This window comes from Drosophila tropicalis, unplaced genomic scaffold (genome assembly GCF_018151085.1).
Source record: "Drosophila tropicalis isolate 14030-0801.00 unplaced genomic scaffold, ASM1815108v1 contig_593, whole genome shotgun sequence".
NCBI lineage: Eukaryota > Metazoa > Arthropoda > Insecta > Diptera > Drosophilidae > Drosophila > Drosophila tropicalis.
Genome location: NW_027173070.1, coordinates 17550771 through 17575851, shown reverse-complemented (window position 1 = coordinate 17575851; position 25081 = coordinate 17550771). Strand labels below are relative to the sequence as shown.

The 25081-nt window shown below is 37.0% G+C and overlaps 8 protein-coding genes across 13 annotated transcripts in view; 5 read left to right on the top strand and 3 right to left on the bottom strand.

Moving 5' to 3' along the window:
- Window positions 1–87: 87 nt before the first annotated feature.
- LOC137575676 (probable cytochrome P450 6a23) lies at window positions 88–1878 on the top strand. Its single transcript, XM_068288310.1, has 2 exons — window positions 88–1209; window positions 1275–1878. Exons 1-2 carry the CDS (start codon window positions 120–122, stop codon window positions 1697–1699), a joined length of 1515 nt encoding a protein of 504 aa, XP_068144411.1. The 5' UTR covers window positions 88–119; the 3' UTR covers window positions 1700–1878.
- A 588-nt stretch (window positions 1879–2466) lies between these two features.
- Cyp6a23 (Cytochrome P450 6a23) lies at window positions 2467–4168 on the top strand. The gene is given in 4 exon segments (XM_068288311.1): window positions 2467–2619; window positions 2621–2704; window positions 2706–3573; window positions 3639–4168. Coding segments are annotated over 4 exon segments (1506 nt in total). The 5' UTR covers window positions 2467–2481; the 3' UTR covers window positions 4055–4168.
- A 1746-nt stretch (window positions 4169–5914) lies between these two features.
- LOC137576925 (probable cytochrome P450 6a20) lies at window positions 5915–7615 on the top strand. Its single transcript, XM_068290269.1, has 2 exons — window positions 5915–7016; window positions 7082–7615. The coding sequence occupies exons 1-2, from the start codon at window positions 5930–5932 to the stop codon at window positions 7510–7512; spliced, it is 1518 nt and encodes a 505-aa protein (XP_068146370.1). The 5' UTR covers window positions 5915–5929; the 3' UTR covers window positions 7513–7615.
- Window positions 7616–10005: 2390 nt separating this feature from the next.
- LOC137576927 (probable cytochrome P450 6a20) lies at window positions 10006–11831 on the top strand. The gene is made up of 2 exons (XM_068290272.1): window positions 10006–11098; window positions 11157–11831. Exons 1-2 carry the CDS (start codon window positions 10012–10014, stop codon window positions 11582–11584), a joined length of 1515 nt encoding a protein of 504 aa, XP_068146373.1. The 5' UTR covers window positions 10006–10011; the 3' UTR covers window positions 11585–11831.
- A 901-nt stretch (window positions 11832–12732) lies between these two features.
- On the bottom strand, window positions 12733–20327 carry LOC137578256 (uncharacterized). Its single transcript, XM_068291930.1, has 5 exons — window positions 19219–20327; window positions 18731–19153; window positions 17202–17217; window positions 13259–14352; window positions 12733–13194 (listed from the first exon to the last, which is right to left on the bottom strand). Exons 1-5 carry the CDS (start codon window positions 20318–20320, stop codon window positions 12776–12778), a joined length of 3054 nt encoding a protein of 1017 aa, XP_068148031.1. The 5' UTR covers window positions 20321–20327; the 3' UTR covers window positions 12733–12775.
- LOC137577371 (cytochrome P450 6a8-like) lies at window positions 14950–16747 on the bottom strand. The gene is made up of 2 exons (XM_068290808.1): window positions 15631–16747; window positions 14950–15564 (listed from the first exon to the last, which is right to left on the bottom strand). Exons 1-2 carry the CDS (start codon window positions 16721–16723, stop codon window positions 15146–15148), a joined length of 1512 nt encoding a protein of 503 aa, XP_068146909.1. The 5' UTR covers window positions 16724–16747; the 3' UTR covers window positions 14950–15145.
- A 2062-nt stretch (window positions 20328–22389) lies between the features above and the next one.
- On the top strand, window positions 22390–24201 carry Cyp317a1 (Cytochrome P450 317a1). The gene has a single exon (XM_068290067.1). The coding sequence runs from the start codon at window positions 22548–22550 to the stop codon at window positions 24111–24113; it is 1566 nt and encodes a 521-aa protein (XP_068146168.1). The 5' UTR covers window positions 22390–22547; the 3' UTR covers window positions 24114–24201.
- A 461-nt stretch (window positions 24202–24662) lies between these two features.
- Kank (kank) overlaps window positions 24663–25081 on the bottom strand; it is a 40999-nt gene continuing 40580 nt past the window's right edge. For all 6 annotated transcript variants that reach the window (XM_068289066.1, XM_068289065.1, XM_068289068.1 and 3 more), the window contains one exon: window positions 24663–25011. In XM_068289066.1, coding sequence (XP_068145167.1) covers window positions 24844–25011 — 168 coding nt within the window. In that variant the 3' untranslated portion in view covers window positions 24663–24843. The remainder of the gene's footprint in view (window positions 25012–25081) is intronic.

Below are 25081 nucleotides of genomic sequence, written 5' to 3'. Positions count from 1 at the left end.
TAGTAATTGCCGAAAAGCTTTAAATTGTGTGTGAGCGAGCTTTTGCCTTCAGTTTCGAATCATATATAAAGAACTTTTGACGACATTAACTATTTAGTATCAAACGAAATATCATCGGAATGGCGTTGGTTTTGGCACTCTTCGCGCTTTTCGTATCGCTTCTATTGTTTTTCGCCCGACGACGTCATAGCTACTGGCAACGTCGAGGTATACCCCACGATGTACCCCATCCACTTTGGGGCAATATAGGAGAATGGCCAAAGAAGAAACACATCGCTTATATCTTCAAGGACTATTATAACAAATACAAGAACTCAAAGAGTCCATTTGCGGGATTTTATTTCTTTTTTACAAAAACGGCCGTGGTCACCGATTTGGAATTAGTCAAACGTGTGCTAATCAAAGACTTCAATCATTTTGAGAATCGTGGAATATTCTATAATGAAATTGATGATCCACTCACAGCCAGCCTGTTCAGCATTGAGGGACAAAAGTGGCGCCATTTGCGCCATAAGCTGACACCTACCTTTACCTCGGGCAAAATGAAACATATGTTCCCGATTGTCGTAAAAGTGGGAGAGGAAATGGACAAGGTATTCAAGGACAAAGTGGGAAATGCAAAAGGCGGAAAAGTTTTGGAAGTCGTTGATCTAGTTGCACGTTATACATCCGATGTGATTGGCAATTGTGCTTTCGGGCTGGAATGCAATAGTTTACATGATCCCCAAGCAGAATTCGTCCAAATAGGTAAGAAGGCCATTAGTGAACGGCGCTATTACGGTCTCCTGGATTTCTTCATATTTGGTTTTCCAAAATTGGCCCGACGCTTGCGTCTGAAATTGAATGTGCAGGAAGTCAGTGACTTTTACACCAGGATTGTTAGGGACACAATTAACTATCGTCTTAGAACGAAAGAGAAGCGTGGTGACTTTATGGATAGTTTAATTGAGATGTATCAAAAGGAACTGGAAGGGGATTCAGAAGAGGGACTGACTTTCGATGAACTCTTAGCCCAGGCATTCATTTTCTTTGTCGCTGGCTTTGAGACCAGTTCCACCACCATGGGTTTCGCCCTATACGAGTTGGCTCAGCATCAGGATATACAAAACAAAATAAGACAAGAAGTTAACGAAGTTTTGGCTAAGCACAACAATGAATTCACCTATGATAGTATCAAGCAAATGAAATATCTAGAACAGAGTGTTATGGGTAAGTGATCACTAGGTCAATGAAACTCTTTGTTTGGTTTGTTGATCCAATATATTTTTCCACAGAAACTCTACGCAAATATCCTGTTCTGGCCCATCTTACACGTCTGACCAATACGGATTATACACCCGATGATTCAAAATATCATATAGATAAAGGCACAGTTGTTGTTATACCTGCTTTGGGTATCCACTATGATCCCAATATTTATCCACAACCTGAGAAATTTCAGCCAGAACGTTTTACCGAAGAGGAAATTCAAGCTCGACCTCCTTGCACTTGGTTGCCATTTGGAGATGGCCCTCGAAATTGCATTGGTCTACGTTTTGGTCTTATGCAAACATGTGTGGGTCTGGCTTACTTGATAAAGAACTACAACTTTAGTATAGCCCCTGAAACTCCCATACCCATTAAATTAGTCACTAAAAACTTTCTCATTTCATCCGAAAATGGCATACGCTTGAAAGTTGAAAAACTTTCATTAATATAGTAAGATGTACTATTTATGCACAGATTTTTAAACCTATCCTTATTACCGAGAAAATAATGTTCCTTGTTTTGCGTGCGATTATCGAATGTTTTATACCACCGATTTCTACGTGGACTTTGTTGAAGAAACTATAAAAATGCGTGAAGAACTAAACTTACATTAAAAGAAATGACTTCCCAGTTTTTTTTTTTTTTTGGTATTCGACGTTGGGACTCGCCCTCTTCGTGTCCAAATTACAAGAGCAGTTTAGACAGGATACTGGGGCATCTCTGAAGCTTGATAGTTGCGACTTCTATTGCTCTGGATTAACTCTTGAGACGTTTTCACATTTGTATCTGTTCACGGAACGAACGAAAACGAAATAAAATATTTTATTATGCTTTTGAAGGAAATTCCTTTAAATTCAGTTACGTAAACCCCAAATGGGTTCTTTAGACAGATAAGGAGTGCATATCTATTTCACCACATTTTTTTTAACAGTTTAGAAAGATTTTTACTTGTAATTTCAAAATGTCCAAAGAAAATTAGAATAATTTTTAGAATGCATAATATATTTTACTGCTAACTCCATTAAACTTGTAATATGTTTTTGATTGTCAGCCTCAACGAATATTTCAATTGTTTGTTTGGACATATGTAAGTACGAATGATCAGGCATTAGGCAGCATTTGACAAACAGCTTTAAACTGTGCAAGAGAGAGCTTTTGCATTCATGTTTGAGAGGGTATATAACGAAGATTTCTTAATATTAACTGCTCAGTATCAAACGAAATATCGTCGACATGGCGTTGGGTTTGGCGCTCTTCGCGCTTTTCGTATCGCTTCTATTGTTTTTCGCCCGACGACGTCATAGCTACTGGCAACGTCGCGGTATACCCCACGATGTGCCACACCCAATTTGGGGCAATATAGGCGAGTGGCCCAAAAAAAAAACATATTGCTTATGTTTTTAAAGACTATTATAACAAGTACAAGAGTTCAAAGAGTCCATTTGCTGGGTTCTATTTTTTTTTTTACAAAAACGGCCGTGCTCACCGATTTGGAATTAGTCAAACGTGTGCTAATCAAAGACTTCAATCACTTCGAGAATCGGGGAGTGTTTTATAATGAAATTGATGATCCTCTGTCAGCCACATTGTTCAGCATAGAGGGACAAAAATGGCGTCATTTGCGCCATAAACTGACACCTACCTTTACCTCGGGCAAAATGAAACATATGTTCCCGATTGTTATCAAAGTGGCTGAGGAGATGGAGAAGGTATTCAAGGACAAAGTGGGAAATGCAAAGGGCGGAAAAGTTTTGGAAGTCGTTGATCTAGTTGCACGTTATACAGCCGACGTAATTGGCACTTGTGCTTTCGGTTTGAATTGTAATAGCTTATACGAGCCTCAGGCGGAATTCGTTCAAATCGGTAGGAGAGCCGTCACTGATCGTCGATACTATGGACTCCTGGACTTCTTTATCTTCGGTTTCCCCAAATTGGCACGACGCTTGCGTCTGAAATTGAATGTGCAGGAAGTCAGTGACTTTTACACCAGGATTGTTAGGGACACAATTAACTATCGTCTTAGAACGAAAGAGAAGCGTGGTGACTTTATGGATAGTTTAATTGAGATGTATCAAAAGGAACTGGAAGGGGATTCAGAAGAGGGACTGACTTTCGATGAACTCTTAGCCCAGGCATTCATTTTCTTTGTCGCTGGCTTTGAGACCAGTTCCACCACCATGGGTTTCGCCCTATACGAGTTGGCTCAGCATCAGGATATACAAAACAAAATAAGACAAGAAGTTAACGAAGTTTTGGCTAAGCACAACAATGAATTCACCTATGATAGTATCAAGCAAATGAAATATCTAGAACAGAGTGTTATGGGTAAGTGATCACTAGGTCAATGAAACTCTTTGTTTGGTTTGTTGATCCAATATATTTTTCCACAGAAACTCTACGCAAATATCCTGTTCTGGCCCATCTTACACGTCTGACCAATACGGATTATACACCCGATGATTCAAAATATCATATAGATAAAGGCACAGTTGTTGTTATACCTGCTTTGGGTATCCACTATGATCCCAATATTTATCCACAACCTGAGAAATTTCAGCCAGAACGTTTTACCGAAGAGGAAATTCAAGCTCGACCTCCTTGCACTTGGTTGCCATTTGGAGATGGCCCTCGAAATTGCATTGGTCTACGTTTTGGTCTTATGCAAACATGTGTGGGTCTGGCTTACTTGATAAAGAACTACAACTTTAGTGTGGCTCCAGAGACCCCAATACCCATGAAATTAGTCACTAAGAACATTCTGATTTCAGCAGAGAATGGCATACCCTTGAAAGTTGAAAAACTGTAATCAATATTTTAGTTATAATAATCTGTATTACATATGCTAACCTATCCTAATCACCGGTAAAACAATACTATTGTATTTTGTGGAAATAAAATTGAAATAAATGTGATAACTGCATATTGGTTGGCGATTAGATAACTCAACCATTACGACTGTGGGTGCTTTCGAATATGAACTTATTTTAACATCTTATAAAAAAGTGTTTCTCAGTTTAGTCTAATCAAAATGGTCGTGCTAACCATTTTGCTAGTCGGGGTCGTACCTCCCGCCGTGTAATGTGTACATGAACACGTTAACTCCTACCATCGAGGTACACAAATTGAAGAATCTCCTGAACACATTGACACCGACCGAAATCGATGAGGTCTTAGCCAAAAATAATGGAGAATTTAACTATGGGAGCATGTGGGAGATGAAATGTCTGGAGAAAGTTATTAATGGTAAGTATAAAAGTAGTAAACGAAAAAGGGAAAAGTGTCACAGGTATTTTCTCTATCCACAGAAACTCTGCTTTAACACACTCTGGTAGAAAATCTCATTCCTAAGGCTACATAACGATACGTTCATCCCGATAATTTGAAATACTGAGTTCTACCCATAGGCAGATAAATTCATACCCGAACGTTTCGATGAGAAGCAAAGTGAACCAGCGTCCGGCTTGAACATTTTTACTCTTCGGCGATGGGCCATATTGCAGAGTGCCGCAGGTGGCAAATAATAATAAATAAAATAAAGCTTCCTTTTGAGTCTAGAGTTTAGACTATGCCAAATTTGATATACCCTTACAATCTTTGAAGTACATCTAATTTGTATGTTTCAAACTCGCTTGCTGTGAATTATTGAAGATGTTCTCACCTCTTTAAATTATTTCTCCATTTATAGGATATCTCTCTGTTAAAGTAAAAAATTATCTATGTATTTTACTTTGAGCAGATGAGATAGTATATGCCCGTCAGTGAAGCTTTTAATAGTTCAACCAACGCAGAGTAATGCAAACTTGTTTAAGATCTCAGGCATTTACTTTATTTTCTTGAAAATGGGATATGTACATCTAGTCCATAAACTTCTGATCCTTCCCTCGAATCTTATCGACTTCCATCTACAAATTGACTTCAACTATTATCAAATCGGAATAGTCAAAGACTATCGGAATTCGAGTTCAATCAAAATGTCTTATCGGGGATTTAAATATTTTCTACAATTAAAAAATGTGGGCGTGACTCTCGGTTAAATTTTAAACTTAAAATTTAAAAATCAAGTAATGTGCACTATTATTTGGTTTTTGTTATCAATGAACAGTAAAGTACCAATTTTATTTTTACATCTCAGTTACAAATGGTGAATTATTTTTAAAAAGCTATTTTCAAATTAATGAACAATTTATAAACAGTTTAAATTCTAATTTGCATCTTTTGGCTAACTGATTTGGATAATTTTAAGAACTGAAACCTTAGAAATGCTTATTGAGCAATATACCAACGTCCATAATAATAGTTACATGCAATTCAGTGAACCAAATCTGTCGTATATGCTTAAAGCAAAAACTAACACATGGATTTTACATAACTTTGTCGAGTGCCTAAATCGTTTGATAACTCTAATCATTTACGTTATACCGTTAAATGATTTCAATGTCTCGACAACGAACAAACATTTTTTAAAGAGTACAAAGAACAAAAACCTGTGACTAATCGCATAACGCAATTGGATGGCATTCGACGAAATAAGTTCGAAGAGAATCCAAACAAATATTTGATAGTTCGCGCTCTCTCTCTCTCTCTCTCTTTCTCTCTCTCTGTGTTTGTTTGGCAGAGCACTGGAAAGTATAGGTATATATAAGCGACTGCTGTGGCAAACATCACACTCAGTTTACTCGTCATGGTCGTATTCATCGCATTACTACTCGGGGTCGCGACCCTCGCCATATGGCTGGTACTTAGGAATTTTAGCTATTGGGAGCGTCGTGGTATTCCCCATGATCCCCCGCAAATACCATCGGGAAGTCTAGCTGGAATGATGACCACAATTCATATTTCGGATATTTTTGCTCGCACGTATTTTAAATACAAAAACAAAGTCAGTTCACCTTTCGTGGGTTTTTACATTTTCTTCAAACGAGCTGTGATTGTTGTGGATATTGATTTCGTGAAGACTGTGGTAATAAAGGATTTCGACAAATTTCACGATCGCGGCGTATTCCATAACGAACATGATGATCCCTTATCTGGGAACCTGGTCAACATTGAGGGTCAAAAGTGGAAAACTCTCAGACATAAACTGACGCCGACATTTACATCTGGAAAAATGAAGCACATGTTCCCCACAGTTCTGGATGTGGGAGAAGAATTGGTTAAGATATTCAATGCAAAAACTTCAAGTGAACCCCAACCATTGGAAATCACGGACTTGGTGTCTCGCTATACAGCTGATGTGATTGGAAGCTGTGCCTTTGGTCTGGAATGCAATAGTCTGCATAATCCTGAAGCAGAATTCGTCAAAATGGGTACTGTAGCGCTAACCAAGAGACGTCACGGTAGAGCAATGGATCTGTTTCTATTTGGTGCCCCCAAATTAGCTGCGAAATTCGGGGTCAAGGCAACATTACAAAAGGTCGAGGATTTCTACATGAAGATAGTTAGGGATACTGTAGAATATCGGATTAAAAATAATGTCAAGCGAAATGATTTCATGGACATGCTGATCGATTTGAAGAGGAAGTACGATGAAGGCAATAAGGAGGAAGGTTTGTCCTTCAATGAGTTGGCTGCCCAAGCGTTTGTGTTCTTTTTGGCTGGATTTGAGACCAGTTCGACTACCATGGGATTTGCTCTCCACGAGCTGGCTATTAATCAAGACATTCAAAATAGATTGAGAAAGGAAATCGATGAGGTCTTAGCCAAAAATAATGGAGAATTTAACTATGAGAGCATGCGCGAGATGAAATATCTGGAAAAGGTTATTGATGGTAAGTGCAAAAGCACCTAAACAAAAAAGAAAATGTATAATTAAAAGTGTATTCCTTATCCACAGAAACTATGCGTAAACACCCTGTGGTAGGGCATCTCGTTCGTGAGGCCACACAACGCTACGTTCATCCCGATAATCCTGATTACTATATTGAGGCAGGCACTGGTGTAATCATACCTGTTAGGGCCATTCATCATGATCCTGAATTTTACCCGGAGCCAGAAAAATTCATACCCGAACGTTTCGATGAGGAGCAAGTGAACCAGCGTCCGGCTTGTACATTTTTACCCTTTGGCGATGGGCCCCGCAATTGTATTGGCCTGAGATTTGGCCGCATGCAAACCACAATTGGACTGGCGAAACTGATACACAATTTCAAGTTCGAGGTGAATCCCACTCTGACCTCAGTTCCAATGAAATTTAAGGTTGAAAATTTGTTGTGGAGTGCCGAAGGTGGAATAACTTTGAATGTTAGCAAAGTTATTGGAAAATAGAATGTTTAAAACGGAAATGGAATTTCTTTGTTAATCTTTAAATAAATTTGATTGTTCACTGTTTTCTTTGATAAAATAAACTTTTTAATTATTATATATTAAATATATTATATATATATACATATGTATATTACAATAGAGTAATACTCTGAAACGACTTTGGTATACCTGATAAAAGTAAAACGACTATAGTATTTTGACAGCTTGATGGTGTGAGGTCTGGTCCCAAGTGCAGGATTTGGTTCAGTGTTCACATGACAAATATACTTTATAAATTGAATTGACTTGTTTCATTATTAAAAATCTGACATTTCGCCCAATCTACTTATATTCCTATATAACTATACGACACTATTTGGCCAGCTTTAGTCTCTTTCCGCGTATCATTAAGCTATTTTGATAACATTTATTAGTATATCACTTTAGATTATACTTTAGGTATTGCAAAGATATAATAGTTCCTTAGGAATTCCATTAACGAAGTTCTAAACTAAGGTGTTGTAACTTTTATTGCTCCCGATGGCCGTACTTACTATATTTACTCTGGTTATATTTTAGAATCTTAATAGATTCTAAATATGGTCATATATTTTTCGTACCCTTTACAGAATTCATAGGGCAGAAAATACAAATTCTAACTTAATTATGTTAGGAATGCGCACCTTTTCTCTTATATTTGATATATCTTCACTTGTCCAAAGTCGCTGCAAAGAGTGACAGATGAGAAAAGAAGAAAATACATAAGAGACAAAAAATAAAGCAAGAGATTTGAAAGAAAGTTGGACTCAAAAAGCCTTGATCGACCTAACCGTCTTGTGAATTAAATCCAATTTTTTTTCTAATTCATATTTTCTTTAGACTCTAAATAAACTCTTATTATTTTATCAGTGGTGTACTCACATTATCATGTCTTATAAATACATCATTATAAATCACGTAAACAATTTGAACTTTGCTTTTCCCATTTGGCTCTTAATTAGTGTGTCATTAGTTAAATACTTGATAAAACCGCTGGAAGTTTGCTTGCTTATGACCTTTCCGAAAGAACAACTACTGCATAGGTAAAAAAGTGTTATCTAAAAACATAAGTACTTACACTTGTACGTTAAACCTATCCCAATCGCATTTACAACAAGTGAAATAAAACAAATGTGTCACACAAATCTTTTTATTGACTGATTGTGAGATAAGATAATGGTGGTCGACCATTGCAATACCCTTATCTGAAATTTTCGTTCTATAGTAAAACGACTTGAAATTATCTACAAAATTAGAAAATATGTATCAATATAATTCGCGTGCGAATGTTCTCGTCTATACAGGGGCAGATCTACCCAAGCCAGGAAGCTTTTATTTGGCATCTAAATAAAAGGAACCATAACGAAAAAAGGAACTAATATACTGATACACCCTTGTATTACGTGTCATTTTAAGACCGTTAATTCTTCCATTAATTTCCCTGAATAAATTTGTACTTTAAAAGAAGATATTAAGAACATATTTCTATTCTTCTACTCCATAAAGTAGGGTTTGCTGTAGTGCTCGGATCCGACGATTTCTCAAAACTTGATTTCAATTGGGTAAAAGAAAGCTAAAATATCATGTTTCATACCCGTAGCTATCTGATTGAAAGCGTAAAGTTTATAAAGACGAAGCTCGGATCCTTCCTCAAATCCTTTGTTACAAATATATAATATATGTATATAACAACCTCTATAAAAAGGGGCAATCTAAACCGACTAAACGACTAAAACCGTGATAAAACTTTATATCGTAATGAAACTTAATAGCGTTATTATTCTTTAAATAAAATTTTGTATTACAACCGCAGTGAGCTTTTTACTATAACAAATTTTTTTCGATATAAGTATCCACTCCTATATATTGAAAATATTTCCTTTGCACCTTAATTTTTTGGAGTGTAATTGTATTTCTGTTTTTCACGATGACTAGCTTCTTTTTGTATTCCTTATTCATTTATTCGTTTTATTGTACCCAATTGTAAAGCAATTTACAGTATATAACCTCTAGATGAAACTTGGTTTATACGCAAATGTTAGTTATAATGATAAGGATCCTTACGTTAGACGTCAAGCGTTGGGTCGCTCCATTACGGAGAGTAAACATTACTTAAAACTATAGAAAATCTATAAAATACACAAAATATTTAGCTTGGTTTACATAAAAGTTGTAATCTAATAATTGACACATTGTATTACATTTAACTTAATGGATTTATGAAATAGTAGCTAAAATGAATAACCCATGTATTTAATAAATGTCTGCATTAAAAAAACAATACATTAAGAGAACTCATAACCGGTATATACTGTTGAGCCGAACAATAGAAATGACTGGCAGAAAAATACGATTTAAGAGTGGGTCCAAAGAGCGAACACATTATCAAGAGAACGGAAAAGCTGATTTTGAAACGAAGTAAGAGAAATCGTGGGTATAAAAGCAGCTACTGTGGCCAACACAAAATTCAGTCTGTTCACGATGGCGGTATTAATTCTACTACTTCTCAGTGTTGTATCCCTCGCCATATGGTGGGTACATCAGCAATTTAACTACTGGCAAAGACGAGGCATTCCCCATGATCCTCCCAAAATACCCTCGGGAAACATGGCCGAATTGATGAAGACAATGCAAATTGCGGATATTTTTCAACGAACTTACTTTAAATACAAAAACAAAGTCGATGGACCCTTTGTTGGTTTCTATTTCTACTTTAAGCGAATAGCCCTTACTGTGGATATCGATTTCGTAAAGACTGTGCTATTGAAGGATTTCGATAAATTTCACGATCGCGGCATATTCCACAACGAACGCGATGATCCCCTTACTTGTAATTTGGTTGGCGTTGAAGGTCAAAAGTGGAAAAGTCTTAGGCACAAATTGACCCCAACATTTACATCGGGTAAAATGAAGCACATGTTCCCAACATTACTTAAAGTGGGCGATGAAATGATTGAAGTCTTTAACTCGAAAACCACAAGTCAACCGCAACCATTGGAAATCACGAACTTGGTGGCTCGTTTTACGGCCGATGTGATAGGCAGTTGTGCATTTGGTCTGGAATGCAATAGTCTGCATAATCCTGAGGCAGAATTCGTCAAAATGGGAAATGCAGCAATCAATGAAAGAAGGCACGGTAGAGCTCTGGATCTGTTTCTTTTCGGTGCCCCCAAACTAGCTGCGAAATTGCGGATGAAACAATTGGTTCAAAAGGTAGAGGATTTCTACATGAACATAATTAGGGATACGGTGGATTATCGTGTTAAAAATAATGTCAAGCGAAATGATTTCATGGACATGCTGATCGATTTGAAAAGAAAGTACGATGAAGGCAATAAAGAAGACGGTTTGTCCTTCAATGAGTTGGCTGCCCAAGCATTCGTATTCTTTTTGGCTGGCTATGAGACCAGTTCGACTACCATGGGATTTGCTCTCCACGAACTGGCTATCAATCAAGACATTCAAAATAGATTGAGAAAGGAAATCGATGAGGTCTTAGCCAAAAATAATGGAGAATTCAGTTATGACAGTATGCGTGAGATGAAATATCTGGAAAACGTTATTGATGGTAAGTGAAAGAGAACTTAACAAAAAGAAAATGGGAAAAACTATTTTTTTATCGACAGAAACTCTTCGAAAGCATCCTGTTGTGGGACATCTCATTCGTTTGGCCACTCAACGCTACGTTCATCCCGATAATCCTAAGTATTATATCGAGCCTGGCACAGGTGTAATAATACCTGTTAAAGCCATCCACCATGACCCTGAATTTTATCCCGAGCCAGAAAAATTCATACCCGAACGTTTCGATGAGGAGCAAGTGAACCAGCGTCCGGCTTGTACATTTTTACCCTTTGGCGATGGTCCCCGCAATTGCATTGGCCTGAGATTTGGCCGCATGCAAACCACAATTGGACTGGCGAAACTCATACACAATTTCAAGTTCGAGGTGAATCCTACTCTGACCTCAGTTCCGATGAAATTCAAAGTTGAAAACATTTTGCTGAGTGCCGAAGGAGGAATAACTTTAAATGTCAGCAAAATTAATAAGTAGTAGTAGCAACTAAAAGTGTATTACAATATTTATAAACTAAAAGTAAGCGTGAATAATTTATACGGCGTTTCTGACCTACACATGCAATGCAAGTTTCATGCAGTTAGAAATACAATATGAGATACAAAATCTCGAGAAATGGATGCACAATTTAAGACGTAGTGTGACTTTTAGAGTTTCCTATGTAAATAATATATCGTTTAGTTTTTTGAAAATAAAAATTATGTTTCCCTTGTTACCTTGTAAATGTAGATGTAATTTTGTTATCTTGGAAATATTTAAAAAGGTCTGACTGTTAATGAGATTGCTACACAGTTATACATACATAGTTGATGCTAGTAACCGGACTTGAAGCCGCTTCCACTGATCAATGTCTGACCCTCTACTTATAAGTCAATTAAGAATGGGAATGGCTGACCCAGGTTAAGTCAAGCCGGAAAGGTGTCTTATATATATTTTTTCTTTATCGTTATGTCCATAATAGACAGTTTTGTATTAGAAATAGGAGGCGTTGCCAGGAATTACCATAAGTTCCTGATTTAATTTAAACGTTAATCGTAGGTACCCTACGCTATAAGTCGACATGCTTAAAGGGTCTAAGAAACTAATAGAAACACTATTTAAATATCGACTTCTTAATGCATTGGAAATATTCCCATAGTAAAGTAAGACAATTGATGCTGTTGATTATTTGAAATACTCAATGAGACAATTGAGTGAACATTGTATCATATTCTAGCAGACTCAACATGACAAGGCAAAATGAAAACCTGAAACTGGTTAACTACTGGATATCATAATAACTGACTTAACGTTAGTCATGGTTAAAAATTCAGACTGCGCAATAAGAGAGAATAACAGAGAGAGCTTTTGCCGGCAAATGACTACACATAAACATATAAATATTAGTAAACAACATTGCTCTTCCACATAAGGCAAGTGTTCTGGCAAGCAATTCCAAAAACAATTTCTATATTATATGGTTCTAAACATGTAGCATTTGGGAAATTGTATAAGGTCATTCATCCAAAACAAACAACTTTCTCAATTAAAAACAAAATTCTCTCTGGCAATTAATATATAATTATAGCCAAACCAACCTATAATTATTGCCAGATATGATGTAAGCTCATTGCAAAACAATTGACTGTGAAATATATGCATAACAAATGTTTATTTTTAGTTGGATAGTTAAACTCGTTCCACTTTAAGATAAATGCCCGATTTACTAGCAATTAAAAAGCTATCCATTTGTTGTTCAATCGGAATTGGTGTGTCCTTGCACACAGAGAACTTAAAGTTCTTGATGAGTAGAGCCAGACCGATGCGTGCCTGCATTTGGCCAAAACGCATGCCAATGCAATTACGTGGCCCATCGCCAAATGGCAGCCATTCCACAGAATCGCGTTCCTTAACCCGCTCTTCACTAAAATTATCGGGATTAAAGACATTCGGCTCTGGATAGTATTTCTCATCGCGATGCAGAGCTCCAGCTGGAATAAGCACAGGCATTCCCTTCTTAATCACAAACTTTGGATTCTCAGGGACCACGAAATCTTCAATACATTGACGATTTAGTAGAGGCAAAACCGTATACAGACGGAGTGTTTCTAGAAGAAAAAAAAAGTTTGACGATTTCTTTTTTTTCTTAATGTATATAAATCATTCACTTACCGGAAATTACTTGATCGGTATAAACCAAATCCTTCATACACTCATAGGTGAATTCATTGTCACCCAAAACCTTTTGGCATTCCTCTCTCAAGCGCTGTTGAATATCGGGATGTTGGGCCAGTTCGTACAAAGCGAATCCCATGGTAGTCGATGAGGTCTCAAAGCCGGCATTAAAGAACACAAAAGCTTGAGCTGCAACCTCTTCTATGGTCAGATTCATGCTTTCTCCTGTTGCGGATTTCATTAGGCGATTGTTTTTTAAGTCGATCAATTGATCCATAAAATCATTTCGTTTTATATTATTCTGCTCTCTATAGGCCACAGTTTCCCTGACAATGCGCATAAAGAATTTTTCTATATGCTCGGGCGTCATTTTCATGTGCAAACGTCTCGACAATTGGGGAAAACTATTCAAGAAAGCTATGCCAATGGAACCGTGACGTAAATCGGTAATGGACTTACGACCCATTACACGAAATTCGGCTTCCGGATCCTTAAGACTGCTGCACTCAATGCCAAAGGCACATGTGCCAATCACATCTGTGGTAAATCTTGCCAATAACTCCTTAACTTCAATCTGTGAGGACTTATTCACCATTTCGCCAAACACATCAATAAACTCATGGGCCACTTTGAGTACGGTGGGAAACATGTACTTCATTTTTCCAGATGTGAATGTCGAAGATAATTTATTTCTCATGCTCCTCCACTTGTGGCCATCGAGCAAGAATATTTGTCCCGACAAAGGATCATCTTCTTCATTGTGAAAGAAGCCGCGATCCGTGAACTTGTTGAAGTCCTTGATCAAGACATGTTTTATCAGCGATGGCTCCAGAATGAATGCTGCCGGCCGTTGAAACCAATAGAAGCCAGCAAAGGGTCCAGTTCCTTTGAATTTATTATAGTACTCAGTCCATACCTGTGGAAAAGAGCGTGTAGTGCGCAATCCTCTCAAGCTGCCCAACAGCCAATGTGGTTCCTCACAAGCTATGCCCAGATTCTGCCAATAGTTGAATCTACGGCGTATCAGTACAAACACATAACCAATAAGTCCAATCAAAGCTGTCACCAGCAAAGTGCAGGCAGCCATAATACTAGTTTACTGTAATTAGTAATTACCGTTGGGTCTGTGTGTCTGAAACTTTGGAAGCTTGCTGCTATACTGACTCTTTCAACCACACGGCCATGGCATTATAACTATGAGAGAGAAAGCTTTTTATTGCCTAGCTATGCGAAAAATGAGTCAAATAAATGTTTGCGACAAATCTTATCGCCACTACAGCTCAAATTACTACATACAAAGTCTTTTTTTATCAATGTTATTTTGGCAGAAATATATTTATATTTGTAGTCAAGTGCAAACACCTGCTGGTGGTCGATCTAATCACAGTTTCTTTGTAAAATTCATTCACCATTATACAGCAAATTTCTATTTTTCTCTCCTTATGAGGTGAAAATTATATTATTGGGACCAGCCTTTTGTTTTATCAACAAAAAACCCGACCTATCCCAATCTGTTTTACTCCAGAGCTTAACAAAGTAGGTTAATAACGTCATGATCAGTCACATCTATGACCTTTGCTCCTAACAATTTGTATTTGAATTTAGATAATTGTTATTCATAGTTTTGAACGTTAAAGCAATGGAAATTTTTACCATGGAAAAGCAAATCAGTCAGGAAAACAGAAAACTTCAGGATGACATTAGATAACATTTTATTCCATAGAGATTTTTTGGGGTTTCTCATAACAAACGAAAACGAAATTATATTGGAAGTTTTCCGTTTTAGAAACAAATTTTTCCAGACAAAATTTATACAAAATGCATTACCTTTAATTATATTATTACATTTTCTTTGGTTCTAATAACTTTCGGGTTTTTTTATGCTTAAATAGCTTCCACCTTCAGATTGATTCCACTTGTCATGCCCAGCACAAATGACTTGGGATTAAACACCAAGGGATCTGGAGTCTCAGCACAGGTTGAGAACTTAAAATGCTTGATGAGAAGAGCCAGCCCGATACGTGCCTGCATTTGACCAAAACGAAGCCCAATGCAATTACGTGGACCATCTCCAAAGGGAAGCCAAGCTACTGACTCGCGATTGGCCGACTCTTCTGGTGAGAAACGTTCTGGTCGAAACTCTTCTGGATCTGGGTAGATTTTCGGATCACGATGAATAGCTGCAGCGGGTATAATAACAGATTGTCCAGCTTCAATTATGAAATTCGGATGTCCTGGCACTTCATAGCGCTTCAGGGCCTGACGATTAAGATGAGGCACGATCGTGTAGAGACGAAGAGTTTCTATTAAAACAAAACACAAATCACGGTAAATGGCAATTAAGCAAATCTATGTTAAAGTAAACTTACCAAACATCACTTGAGTCAAATACTTGAGATCCTTCATGCACTCGTAGGTAAACTGTTGATTGTGTTTTTCAAACACTTCTTCCACCTCAGCTCTCAGTTTGTCCTGAATGTTTGGATTCTTCGCCAATTCATAAAGAGCAAAACCCATGGTGGACGAAGAAGTTTCAAAGCCAGCAATGAAAAACACAAAGGCTTGGGCAATCACTTCTTCCATTGTTATACCCTCATTATTATCCGGATTTGAACTCTTCTTGTTTTTCAGTTCGATTAGGAGATCCATGAAATCGTTTCGCTTGATATTCTCCTTCTCACGTATTGCCACTGTTTGTTTAACAATTCTAGTATAGAACTCCTCGACACGTTTCGAAGTGCGCACCAACCTCAAACGTCTGGCAAGTTTTGGAAAACTTTCCATAAATGCAATTATCAGATTCCCATGACGTTTCTCTACTAAAGTCAACTTGCCATAACGCAAAAATTCGGCGTTTTCATCACGTAAACTATTGCATTCAATTCCGAATGCACAAGTTCCGATCACATCAACTGTAAATCGACCCATCAAATCGCGTATCTCTAGGACTGAATTCCTCTGAATCTTCTCCTTTATTACGGTGATGAATTCATTTGCGACCGAGACGACAGTAGGAAACATGAACTTCATTTTGCCCGATGTGAAGGTGGAGGACATTTTATTTCGCAAGACACGCCATTGTGGACCATCCAGAGTGAATAAATGAGCCGAAATGGGATCATCCTTTTCATTGTAATACAAGCCCTTGTCGGAAAAGTTTGAAAAATCCTTGATCAGGATATGCTTGACCAGTTCCAAGTCCGTAATAAATACAGCCGGCTTCTGATGTGCAAAGAGTCCCACAAACGGAACTTGGAGATTCTTGAACTTGTTGTAGTAAGCTCCGAAAATGTCATGAAAATTGTGAGTACTCCGTAATCCTTTTAAATTTCCATACAACCAATGTGGGGCTTCATGCGGGATATTCCGGCGTTTAAAGTATGATAAATTCCGATATACATAATATGAAGCTATGGCCAAAAGAGCCACCGCCACTTGAAATAGTAAAAATGTTAGACCCATGTTATTGCCCCAGCTGAACAACACTGACCGTTTACTACTGAGGAGTCCCCGAGGCAAAAGCCTCTATATATACATATGGCATTGTTATCATGAAGGAAAAGCAATCTACATGCTCACGAGACAAAATTTTGGACCAGACAATACGCGAGACTCGGCGTGACGATGCAATATTCTCTGAAGGAACCGGTCTGAGGCGTTCCCAATAAGAGAACGAAAAACAGTTGCTTACTACTCAAACACAAACGTTATCACTAAACAGATTCTCGTTTCTCATGGGTTCACCATGATTTGGCAAGATACGACGGCAAATACAGTGAAGCTTCAATAAGAAGTAGATGCTACACAAAGTTAAGCAATGTTTGGAGCAGAAGCAAAGGCCAAACATCTTTGAAAATTGCCACAGACTTCGTAGGTTTCATTCTCTAAGCAAAAACACTAGTTAAAAAATGTGAATATTCATTTAATTATCAATTCTTACATTAACGAAATTTTCTCTAAAAGAATATTTAAATACAAATGATAACAAGTATTGGTCAGCTCATTAATAAAAATTTCAAATCTTTAATGTATGTATTTAAAACTTAGCAAGACATAATCTAAACATTTAAACTTTTTCGTATTTCGCACATCGCCTTATGAAGACTGTAGTCTAATACACCGTAGACTTTGTTGTCAGTATATCAGCTGTATTGAAATCTTTCTTCATTACTTTTTGCTAGTCATGTCAACATCCAATGCCAGTTGACTCAGTCTTTTCATACTTGCTTTCATTTAACGAGAGATTAGTTCAGAACTAAGAACAAAGTCTGTTTGAACTATGATTCAATTTCATGAGTGAATTTAACCCGATGTAAAAACAAAAACAATCCATTGAAAAATAAAATGGGAGGTAAGCTTAAGCTCCCTATAAGTTATTACCTTGATCAACTTCTACTCACAAAAAGTACATGGAATCAATAATCTAAGCCGAAGTTATGAGTAATAATCTATAATATATTACATGATTTGGTTAACAATAAATTCAATTTATAAGTAAAAACGCATTAGTTTTCAGTGAGTAGAATATTGGAATAGAAGTACATAAATTCTTACAAGTAAATTGCATTTTATTGGCTTTACTATGCATTCATAGGATGAAATGGTATATTAAAGCCAACAAAATGTTAGTAACAGAAAGAAAGCAGTTCTTCAAATAAGTTCTTGATCAGCATCGAAATCGAAGTAGCTGTGTCCGGTCTGTCAGTATGAACACCTAGATTTATCGCGACTATGAGAGCTAAAACCATTAAATTTGGTATGTAAACTCTTGTTGTATACCAAGACCAAGTTTCATTAAAACTTTTGCCACGCCCTCTCACGCACCTGCAAATTGAATAAAACGGATTCTCTCATAGCTATCTAGCTCAAGACATCAAATTTACTGGCTTAATACTGGCGCATATTTTGTTTGTTTCAAATGTGTACCATTTCCTCTTTTGAAAAGACCAATTGCTCCGCGCAAGTTTTTGTAGTATCAAAATCAAATTCGGAAAACTAATTATTATTAAAATTATCTACCCACTTACCAACTTTTATTAAAATCGGACTAGAAATATTCAAATTAAAGAATTTATAACACTTCACTATTAAAAAATTTAATCCATCTGGTGCATAGTACACCTAAGTCGGCCAAATGACTTACTTCAATTGTTTATGTCGCCTAATTATTATTTGTTTTTTGTAAATTAAAAGGAGATTCAGTCATAAACATCACTTTTATTGAACCGACCTTACACATTATGTGATAAGAATATTCTTTAGTTCGCCCTCAATGAAACAACTTCGAGTAGCGGATCGTAAAAACTCATTCAGAGTAAATAGTTAATGAACAAAAAAACTACTTGCTTACAGTTACTCAGGCTATATAGCCTATATACACATGTACACATATTTGTTTACATATAAAAATAAAAACTAATGACTAATAATATTGACTTTCACGGGTTTGTCCTGCTGGTCGAATTTAACTTCTGGAAATGGCTTCAACTTTCAGCTGAATGCCGCCTTTAACGCCAAGCACAAATGAATTGGGATCATATTCTAAAGTTTCAGGGGTTTCGGCACAGGTTGAGAACTTGAAATTCTTGATGAGAAGAGCAAGTCCAATGCGAGACTGCATTTCACCGAAACGAAGGCCAATACAATTACGTGGACCATCTCCGAAGGAAAGCCAAGTCACTGAATCTCGTTTCGCACATTCCTCAGGTGAAAAACGTTCTGGTCGAAACTCTTCTGGTTCTGGATAGATTTCAGGATCACGATGAATAGCAGCAGCCGGTATAATAACAGCTTGACCTGCTTCTATTATATAGTTCGGATTTCCCGGAACCACATAACGTTTCAAGGCCTGACGATTGAGATGAGGCACAATGGTATAGAGACGCAGGGTTTCTGTCAGAATTGTAAATGAAAGGCATATTAAATAAGATAAAACACTTTTATCTTAACAAACTTACCCGATATCACTTGCTTCAAATACTTTAGATCTTTCATGCACTCGTAGGTAAACTGTTGATAGTGTTTTTCGAATACCTCTTCTACCTCAGCTCGTACTTTATCCTGAATATGTTGATGTTTAGCCAACTCGTACAGAGCGTAACCCATTGTTGATGATGAAGTCTCAAAGCCCGCAACAAAGAATATGAAAGCTTGGGCTATTACCTCCTCTAGAGTAATGCCCTTGGATTCTTCTGCATGATCTAGATCTGAATTTTTCTTATTCTTCAGCTCAATAAGGAGATCCATGAAATCACTTCGCTTGATGTTTTCCTTTTCACGGATTGCCACTGTTTCTTTTACAATTCGGCTATAAAAATCTTGAACACGTTTTGTAGTTCTTACCAATCCCAATTTTCTACCCAAATTGGGATAACTCTCCATGAAGGCAAGTACTAAATTACAGTGATTTTTCTCTTGAAAGGTTGCTCTACCCATTTGCAAGAACTCGGCGTCTTCTTCCCGTAAACTATTGCACTTGATTCCAAAAGCACAAGTTCCTATCACATCGATGGTGAATCTGGCCATCAAATCGCGTATCTCCAAAACTGAATTCTTCTGAGACTTCTCATTCATTACGGCCATGAATTCATTTGCCACCGAGACCACTGTGGGAAACATGAACTTCATTTTGCCCGATGTGAAGGTGGAGGACATTTTATTTCGCAAGACTCGCCATTGTGGTCCATCAAGGTTAAATAAATGAGCCGAAATCGGATCATCCTTTTCATTATAGTAAATTCCTTTATCGGAAAAATTCGAAAAGTCCTTGATAAGAATATGCTTGACGAGTTCCAAGTCCATAACGAAAACAGCCGGCCTCTGATGTATAAATAGACCCACAAAGGGTACTCTGAGATTCTTAAACTTATTGTAGTAATCCTCATAGATGTCATGAAAGTTGCGAGTACTGCGAAGTTCTCTCAAATTTCCTTTCAACCAATGTGGAGACTCATGTGGAATATTGCGACGTTTAAAGTACGATAAATTGCGATGCACATAATACAAAACGACGGCAAGGAGAGCCACAACCACTTGAAAGAGCAAAAATGTTACTGCCATGTTGAGGCTGCCGATTAACTTGAACTAAGCAGTGGCTGCAACCACAACTGGTATATATAGACTGTTGTTATCAAACAAGCAATCCAATCTCCAACTAAATCTTTTTGGGGACAAAGTCGAATAGAAACTTGCAATGACCAAGCATTATTCCGCAGAGAGCTTCTCTCTCGATGATAAAACTCACTAAGCTAATAGTAAAACAGCTCAATAACAGGTCTTTGCTAAATTAAAATGCACTGCGAGCACAGTAAGTACTCGATAGTGTATATGGCAGAGAATATCCAACTGCATAATGATTAATGTTAATTAAACAACCCCAGTCAGTTGACTGATATGAAGATTGTGAACAAATGGAAAATACAATGAAACGAAAATCGAACCAATGCAATTGAAGTGTATTTATATTCTCATGATACATATTTCGTACATCATACAATAATGACTGTATCTCGACGACTTTCATGCATTCTTGTCACATTATCAGCTGTTTGTCCACAGTTTTACATCATTCATTATCGTTTTATTCAAGTCATATCAACACGAAATTGATGTTTACTCAGACTATTAGTAAATGTTGTCAAAAACTATCTGGAATCACGCTGCACAGTGGTTCATGTAACTTAGGTTCTTAGAAAAATGCTGAAATTTTAAACTACAAACCTAGGTATTCCTGCATTTGTTGGAAACAAAATTGTTAAGATAAAAAGAAGGGAAAAAAGTACCAACAAATTTTGATCTTATCAGCAAAATACTGTGGGTTAATTTGAATGAGTTACAAAATTATTGCAAAAGTTGTAATACTTATATAATATAAATATTTTCAAACCTAAATAAAGTGAATATTGTAAAATTCATGAAAAGTTGGAAAGGAGAAAACAAACTCAGTCCATAGACAATTTGTTTCAGTTTCAATTAAAGCATTTATATGTTGGTAGAAAGAAAAATGAATGCAAAAAGAAATGAAACTATTTAAAATTCACGCAAAGCAAATAACACATTTGGAATGAACCACTGTGCACTGAAAAATACGTCAAATTCAACTTGATCTTCATTTAGCCAACAATCAGTCTTAGTCTAGGCTGGCAGCATTGCTACTAACCTTTTTATTCTATGATCGTTTTTAACAAGTCTGGCAAGGCTTTCTAGTTACCTCTACTCACTCACTTTAGTCTTGTTTGGAATATGATTAGATTTCATGACGCGGATTCCGATACGTAATAAGAACAAAAAAAATGAAAAAAAAAAAAAAAAACAACCGACAAATAATACAAGTTAACAGCTTTTTTTTTCGGCTCATTTGGTTTTTTGTTTTCGTTGTGGGCGAGCTTTTTATTTTATTTTTATTTTTTAATTTTTGTTTTTTTTTTGTTTTGCCATTTAAACGCTAATTTGGCATAGAAAATTAACAGGAAATACATTGAAAGAAAAAGCTTGGAAGATAAACATAATTTTATAATACCCATAAAGATGGTTAAAAACAGACCCTTTCTGAACTTGATATACACAATTTGGCTCAGTGCAAGCATGCCCCACCCCAATGGACAAAAACGAAATCCCAATGACCAATTTTATCTACACCAAAAAACAACAACAAAAAAACCAACGAAATACTAATAAAAGTCTATTAAAAACTGATAACAAATGAAATTGAACTCTCAAGTGGCTAGAAGTGAGAAGGATGGGGGAGTAACTGAGAGTGAGTATATTGATATTGGTTACACCAAGCCGACCCAGAAGTTGGCCTACAATGCAATTGGCTACAAGTTTTTAGAATTTTTCGTTAATCATATGATCATTATTTTCAATTACCGCATAAACCCTTGGCACTTGGAAAGCATTTAATTGAACCACCAACATGTGGTACTTAATAATAATATTCATCCGTCTGGCTGGCCTCAGTCGAACGCCCACAAATCGTAACTTCTACTCGCAATCCATAAGCTTACAGTGTAGCGCACTCTTAACTGACAAAATACAAAACCAAAACCAAAACTTAAAAAAAGCTTCCAACGGGGTCTCGGAAGCGTATCGTAAATAGTCATTCAGTCGAACAACGCGTTTCGGTAATGAACGTAACGCACTTGTTGCCTAGAATACGCCTTGTGCGTTGCATTAGATCATAGTAAACGACGAACGTTTTCGACGGTAATTTCGTTCAGTTCCTCAAGAATATATATATATAAATATCGCATTCCTATAAGTGTATATATATAAAGGTGAATACAAGATGCAGAATATGTGGATAATATTTTTGATTATCGGTTTAATCGTACTATGCCTGCTGATTCTGCTAATTATGGCAGCCCGCTATCAGCGTGACTATTGGCGTTACCTGGGCATTCCACACGAAAGACCTAAAAAATTATGGGCCATTATCAAGCAATTGGTGACGCAGTCTTTAAGTACTGAAACTATGAAGGCGGCCCACTACTCGTCTCTCTACACAAAATTCAAAGGAAGTGGTCCATTTTGCGGTTTCTATGCCCTGTTGCAGCCACGGGCTTTGGTCTTGGATCGTGAATTGATACGTCAGATAATGATCAAGGATTTTTGGAATTTCAATGATCGTGGCATGTATTGTAATGCCAAATCGGATCCATTGTCGGCCGATTTGTATGGTTTGCGTGGTGAGAACTGGAAGGAGATGCGTCAGAAGTTAGATCCCTCTTTCGAGGGGGATCGCATGAGTAAGCTGTATGGCAACCTTTACGAAGAGGCTGAGCAATTATTACTCACGGTGAGCTCAACTCTAATGAAGCAGCCGCATTCGACACTTCATATACAAAAACTAATGAGACGCTACGTCCTATCCGCATTGGCGAATTGCGTTTTCGGCTTGGATGCCCAGCAGCGGCAGAAATACAATCTGGATCAATTCGAACAAATGACTGAATTGGCATTGAGTAAACGTAAACATGGCTATCTAATGAACCTGATGATGATACGTTTTCCAAATTTCTGTCGTATCCTAAGAATGCGTTTGACACCCAAAGAGGCAGAGACTTACTTTCTCAGTTTACTCAAAGATATTGTGGAACAACGTGAACATTCTGGTGTACGTCGTCAGGATTATTTACAGCTTTTGCTGGACATCAAAGCCTTGGAGTTGACCACTCACACTTATGAGACGGACAAAGATTTGACGGTTCATTTGCAAAACGAATTGGCCGCTCATGCGTTTGTCTTTCTCAAGGCGGGCTATGAGCAAACAGCCAACACTTTATCCTATGTCCTTTACGAGTTGTCACTCAATACTCATGTGCAGACAAAAGTGCGAGAGGAACTTAAATTAGCCCTGCAGAAGAATCAACAAAATCTCAACTATGAGTGCATACAGTCTCTGACTTATATGAATCAAGTGATATTGGAAACCCTGCGAATGCATCCCATTACACCTTACATCCTAAGACGTACCCTGCAAGACTATCCAGTGCCAGATCATCCCAAATATGTGCTGTTTAAGGAGCTCTTTGTGATTATACCCACTCATGCCATACATCGCGATCCAGATATTTACAGTCAGCCGGATGACTTTCAACCAGAACGTTGGGGTGGACCGCGGGACTCGCTGCGGGAGCAGGGCACTTGGTTTGGCTTCGGTGTGGGGGCCCGCAATTGCATTGGCATACATTTTGCCCAATTGCAAATTCGTCTAGCCCTGGCCCTGTTACTAATGGAGTATGAATTCACATTGAATTCGCGTAAACCTCTGCTAACCATCGAGGATGGCATAGCCCTACAACTGACACCGCTGGGAGTCATAGAGCCAGGCAATGAGGAGAGAGCTGTCTAAGCCATTAGTCAATGAATTTACACAAACTGAACAAAAAACAAAGCATATGAATGGAATGTAAAAGCAATCAAATCGAAAATAGGTGAATACACAGACTCAGTATGAATAATTTCAGTAAAATTTATTTTTGTTTTACCTTTTAAATCTATATTAAAGATATTTGCTTTATATTTGTTTTTTTGCATAATATGTTGAAGTTTTTCTTTGTGTTTTTTTTTTTAAATATATTGTTTCACAAATAAATATTAAGTATATATTTGCTTTAATTACTATTAAATACAAATTGATTGATTTGTTTCCATTTTAAATATGTCAATCGGATTTAGTTTGTTTTGTTTGTGTTAAAATTTAAATCGTTTTCTTTTTTGTTTTTTTGCATTGTCGTTTTGCATTTGATATGGTTGAGTGGTTTACAAAAATATGTCAGCTACTTGGAGTAGCCACCACAGGCTTGTTTGCAGTATTTAGTTGTAAAAAATTAATCATTAGTTATTTACTCGTAGATGTAAAATAAATTAAAATTAAAAAGAAACGAAACACACACACATGTGTTGTTAACAACAATTTTTATCGTTTTTTGTTTTCTTTTTGGAATGGATATTACATGAACTACTTCTACGTATACAGCTCTACTTCCATCTAAAAATGCTAGTCGAAAATTTCTACGATTAAAATTGTTCAAAAATATTGTATATAATGATTTTTGTTAGTTATGTTCATTTGATCTTGGCTATTTCTTGGCTGGATTTTTAAGACTTTCTGCTGTCACTGGATCGGTTGTTGAGGAATCACCACGATTGGGCAATTTGCTGCGCAGCATCTGCTCATGGACATAGAGCAGAAGTCCGACATCACGATGACCTGCTTGCCAGGCAATTTTAAATGCAGTGCTGCCATCCTATAAAAAAATACAACAGGGTATTATAAAAGTGAGATCAAAAGGTGTTTTTTTTTTTTTTAAGATAGTT